General features: G+C 37.2%; 1 protein-coding gene across 1 annotated transcript in view; it reads right to left on the bottom strand.

Moving 5' to 3' along the window:
• Window positions 1-5,038, bottom strand: part of MALRD1 (MAM and LDL receptor class A domain containing 1) — a 245,179-nt gene extending 240,141 nt beyond the window's left edge. The window contains exons 1-2 of the mRNA XM_033071306.1: window positions 4,876-5,038; window positions 258-398 (exon numbers count right to left, since the gene is read on the bottom strand). Coding sequence (XP_032927197.1) covers window positions 258-398; window positions 4,876-5,038 — 304 coding nt within the window. The remainder of the gene's footprint in view (window positions 1-257; window positions 399-4,875) is intronic.
• Between the last annotated feature and the right edge of the window lie 962 nt (window positions 5,039-6,000).

Genomic DNA, 6,000 nt, shown 5'->3' on the forward strand with positions numbered 1-6,000 from the left:
TAAATTGTTCCTCTATGATAACAATAACTGCTTACTGGAATACTGTCTTTCTCCTCACCCCTACCCCCCCACTCCCATCCCCTGGAATTCTGGGTTATTGTAATTTCAATCACCTTAAAACAAAGACACAAGGGCTCAGGAAACATGTGGCAGATATAATTAAACAATCAAGAAATTAGCAAAATTAGCAAAATAAATAGAAAACTACATAATTTGTAAGAGTCCATGATTTCCTCAAAGAACATGAGTAGTCTTACCACTCTCATTCCCATTGTGGTCTAAGTATGGTGGTCCCATGCCAGATTGACCATTTCTTCTTACCCAGCCAGGCTGTAAATTGAATTCAGGAAGAACTTTGCACAGATTGGTTTCAAAATCACAGTTGTTCCAGGAGGAACCTGAATTGAAGCAAACAAACAAGAAATTAAAAGCTTAAAAACAGAAGCAAAAGGATTTTTTTCACCATCACTTACTGTTTAGTTAACACACAGAAACACTCTGGACACGGCCCTGAAAAAAATGTGAGAAACACCAGAATGTTTAAATCATGAACAGAGAGAAATAGCATAGTGGAACAAAGACAAGTGAGAATGAACATTGGGAAAAAACCCCAAACAACCAACCAAGTCCTTCCTTCACCAAAGCAAATCCAAATTCATCTGTTTATGTTTTAATACTATAATATATGCTCTTTTCATCACAAATATGTGTGTAGTATTTCTTTTTTGTAGGAAAATCTCTAAGCTAGTATAGTTTATACGCAGGGATTTTTCTTAAAATACACTGCAGCTCTAAGGTGAAGAATTTGTTCAGAGTTCTTGCACAGAAAAACAAAGACTTAACACCAGGATGTAATCAGAGAGAAAGTGTTTTATTTCTTGGGTTTGTTTTTTATTCTACATCATTCAAACAAGAGACAAAATGAATCCTCAGAGTGGAAGTGTCCCCACCTGCCCACCTGCCTTTCCTCATTCTTATTTCTTCCAGTACACATCACACAATGTGGTGAGGAAGGAGCATTTTTCTCCCTTCCCAATTCCCCTGTGGAGCAGCATAGGTTGGAAAAGGGAGGCAGAACACCTTTCCGACACAGAGCTCAGTTTGGTGTACGAGTTCATTCTGGCAATTTGAGGTAGGTATGGGAGCAGGTAAATAACTGCTTACTGGGATGGAGGGACAGATGTTGGTTTTTGCACGGGTGTCACACATCCCTTTATGCATCACATCCAAGCTGAATGAAAGTGCTTGGATGTGCTTGGTAGGCTGGACAGCCCCATTCCTTGAAGCACTTGTTCTAGAGATAGAAGGATTAAATTTAAAAAGAAGTTTAAATAGATGCAGCTGTAAAGAACAAACTTATTGCAGCTTCAGCCCTAGCAGAGCAGCAAGTATGTGGTACAGTCTCCAGATTTTGTGTCCTGTGTGAAAACTTGCAGTTCCCCTGCCCTTTGTCTAACACAGCAGAGGAAGTGGCCAAGACTGCCTTCACACTCCCTCTAAGATTGGGGCCCACTCCAGGCCCCTGCTAATGCTTTTGGTCTGGTGTGTTTTATCATAGTGCATTAGTCATTTTAAATAAAGTTGCAACTACAGCATTGGTAGTCACACTACAATGTTCAATTTCATCACTTTCATATTTATATCAGTTTACTGCAACAATTAATTACAAGGTGAGCGAGGGGAAAACAGAAATAATTCATGCAAGCATTCCAGACTCAAGTTAATGTGGAGATTGGCTGAGTCATCAACCAACTTTTTACTACTGCTTTTATTCCTTAGAAATTTAAGTGGCTAAAAGGCATGTCAGAGGCTCATCAAAACCACTAACACTGCTGAAATATATCGACTTGACATTGCATGAGATCACACTCAATATTTCTTCAAGAATTTTCTCATACCTGAAAAAACAATTGCAAATTAATATGCATAAAATAGCAAGAATTGTACCATTTAAAATTTCAAAAACATTAATAATTCCTCATTATTTTCCAAGACAATATTCATTTTTACAGAAAATATAACTTCAAAGCAAACCAATGTCAATTTGCTGGAAGATGGATTTACAAAGGTCAAGTCATTGATTAGAGAGGAAAAGTTCAGGAGGATGAAATGCATGGGAATTTTTAGATAATTTTTTGCTGAATTTCCAGTGAACAAAAAAAATCTAACATAACTTCTAAGAAAAAATTCCAAGTCTCACCGGAACAGACTACAGTTAAAGATTCTATTTCAAGTGTCCATATGTACAAAAACTCAGTTTGGGATATTCTGGGAGCAAAAGCTATTTAAGACTATTTAGTTGTTGTTAATTTCCTGGCAAATATTTTGTATTATGAAGACTAAATTAATTGTAAAAACTGGAATTCCAGTTTTTGTATCTTTTCACTGCAGAAGCTTCCTTAAATCTGAGCGAAGAGCAGGAACCTGTCACAAACATGAGACCAAGAGCTGAAATCTAAGCAGAAAAATAATTTTGCAATAATCCCAAATCCCAAGAAGTAGCAGCAGGACAAATCTTCTATTTGACAGCCTGATCTATATCTTCATGTCTGACAGCTGACTTATCTCCTGAAGTAATCCAGAGCATTATCCAGGCAGTCCCAGCACACAGCCTGTCCCTCAAAGCCTAGTTCTACAACTCTGGTTCATTCACATGAAATACAATGTAATTTCATATTTAGGGCTTTTACAGAAACCATAGGCTCATTTTTCTATACTAGTCTTTGGAGAAACTTTTTATTCTCTACGTTCATATAAGCATTTGTCTACAACTGCATTCCCTCAACAGACAAGTGCAAAAAGCCTCCATAAAAGATAATGGAAGAATGCACCTCTTGTTCCACATTCTGCAATCACAATAGGAAATGCCGTCTGGATTACATGTCCTTTCCAGGGAAACCAAGACCAAGCACAATGAGGATTTCAAGGCTATGCAGTGGAACTTAGCATAACCACCTCTTGTGCACATGATAAAATGTAGGCTAACCTGAGATGTGTTAGCCATGTCAGAGAATTCAACAGGCATTTCAGCCATTGCCATTTAATACATTTTTGTACAGCACAGGAAACTTACAAAAATGTACTGATATCCAATACAGTCTTAATAATTGTCTTATTTGCAGAGAAATAAAAATCAAGTATCCCAGAGCTGATTCCAGACTCCCGTTCCAAACAGATCTCTGTATCCTATTAGGGTAAAACAGGGAGTCCTATCAGAGAAAGAAAATATTTTTGTAGCTGGACACACAATTGTAATTTGAAGAATTTGGATTTAAGTTACTGCCCTTTCTCACAGATTTCAGCTGAATTCAGGGATTGCTGACATGCTCAAATTAGAGGTTTTCAGCATGGACAGATAGACTTAAAGACCACCTGTTTTATATTAAAGTAAATTTTTAAAATTCCAACAAACATTGTAGCTTTTTTGTTGCATAGTGAGTAGGAGAATAGATGATATTTTTAGTTAGAATTGAAATTTTTTATAAATCCAAGCTTTTCTTTGGACTCAGAACAAAAATCCTCAAGGAAAGGACACCTTATGCATCAGACCTGGTTTCAGTTAGGGGAGAGTTAATTTTTTCTCAGTAGCTGTTATAATGCTGTGTTTTGGATTCACAATGACAGAGGGGTTGATAACACACTGATGTTTTGAATTTTTGCTAAGGCATATATATCCTATGGCAAGGACTTATTTTTTCCCTTTGTCTCAGGCTCAGCCATGAGGAGCTTGCAGGGATGGCTCAGTTGGTCAGAGCCTGGTGCTGATAACACCAGGGCTGTAGGTATGGTCTGCATATGGACCATGTACTCAAGCACTGCACTCAGTGATCCTTGTGAGTCCCTTCCAACTCAACTCAGAATATTCTGTGATTCTGTAAAACAATAAAAGAAAACCACCAAAACAGGGGGGAGCATAGCTGGGCAAGGTCATGCCCACTGTATAAACTGGGGGGAGTTAGCTGGAAGCACAGCTGAACTGGGATCAAGAAAGGGAGGTCTGGCATCAGTCAGTGAGTGGTGAGTAATTGTATTGTACATTACTTGTATTTTTTTTCCTTTTTTAAAGCAATTATTATTTACCAATATTACTCTTTATTATTTTATTTTACTTTATTTTTATTTTTACTTAATAAACTCTTCTTATCTCAACACACAAGTTTTACTATGATTCCCCTTCCCACTCCACCACAAACAAGTGACTGTGTGGTGTTTCATCTCCATCTGGGCTTAAAAGCATGACATGAAATTATTTGCAGCACCATTTTTTAGTACAGTATTCTGGAAATACTAGAATTCTGACGCAAATTTACTCAGACAATAGCAGTTGAAATTCACTCACTACTTCGATCAATTCCTTGCAGGAAACAGCACCAATTGTATTTGTAACCAATGCATGTGTCAAAGATTAAACCAAGATAATCAGTTGCTAATCAGTTAATGAATTCAAGAAAATTGCCACCCTAGTCTGGACTTAAAAAAAAAAAAATAAAATTGTAGCTTATACCTTGGTCTAGGTATTTTGTATTAAATCAGAATTCTATTGAACAAATTAATGCTATTCCCACAAATTAAGGAAAAATGTATTACTTGATGAATCTTCATTGAATTTGGATGAGGAAACACTTGCTTTGCAGTGTAATATCAATATGAAGATTCATGAGAGTCTTGCACTTCACAAATGTTGAAAAAGAAACAAAACATGAAAAATCAAACTAAAGCTGGAATAAACTTTTCCTTAAAATATGAAGTGGGTAAAAACCCCCCAAAAAAAGAATTCCCAAACATTTTTTGATAAAAACACTCCCCCAGTTCTCTCTGCTGTCACATTTGGTTACCAAACTGTATCCCACGTCTGCCAAGGCCCACCAGACTCACCTTGTTTCTCATCTCTGATGTCTCCACACCCGTGGGTGGAGATGCACACTTCTCCAGGTGGAGCAGAAGAGCCATCACCACGCTGGCATCCACTTGCTGTGGGTGACTGAGCATCCCCCAGAGCAAAGCAATACAGCACACAGACATAGATGAGTCTGCTCATGGGCTGTGTCACTATCCAAGCCCTCACCTGGAAAATAATTGCTGAAACTGCCTAGTACTGGTCACAAAGTGCCTTTGACCAACCTGTGTTTACACACATCTCTCTGAGAGATGTTTTTAGAACCTCACTTTCTTAATCTGCAGCTTACAGGAAGTATGGCTTCTGCAAAGCAGTGACTTTCAACCTGGTGTGTCTCAGGATAATATTTAACTGAATATAAAGTTTTATGACTAAAAAATATTGGCACATGCTATGAAAGTCAACTGTATATCATTAACTTACTGACTGAATTTATTGCTCAGTGGTTTTAAAATATATTAGATAAGAAAATAACAAGAAAACAGAGTAGAATTACTAAACTAAGTATTCATAAAGATCTCTTTGCTCAGAAGGACTTGACAAATGCTTACAAAATGTATGAAAATTTGTACATCAAATGTAAAAAACAGTTGAGAAATTTGAAGTTGATTTTGCATCAAAGAGATTGAAAATCATAATACTGACTTTTTGTACAAGGATGTTTCAGTAATGCCTTTCACCATGTTTCAATGTTTCACCAAATCACAGTAGTTCTGGCCACACACTGGATTGACGACTCAAGGATCTTAAACTGGAGGAGGGAGACTTGGGAGGGAGATCCAAACAATCAAAAAAACTAACCTTGTGAAAGAATATTGAATCAACTTGTTTCATCCAGCCTAGCATCACATGAAATCAGGGAAATTGTTTTAATGAAGCAGCTTAAATACTTTAGATGCCCCAAACCCAGGGATAGAGTACTACTAGGAAAAAGAGAAGATAATTGCTAACTTTGCAAGACAAATAATGGTGAGAACTAGACAGAAAAAGTCTGTCAGTCATGTAAGTATTTCCTTTAATAGGAATAGTGGGATGAAAAAATACTTCTCAAGTAGCAGTTTGTAACAAGTAACTGATGCCAGCAGGTCTGGAGATTTCATCAC

The sequence above is a fragment of the Catharus ustulatus genome, chromosome 1, assembly GCF_009819885.2.
Source record: "Catharus ustulatus isolate bCatUst1 chromosome 1, bCatUst1.pri.v2, whole genome shotgun sequence".
Classification (NCBI taxonomy): Eukaryota; Metazoa; Chordata; class Aves; order Passeriformes; family Turdidae; genus Catharus; species Catharus ustulatus.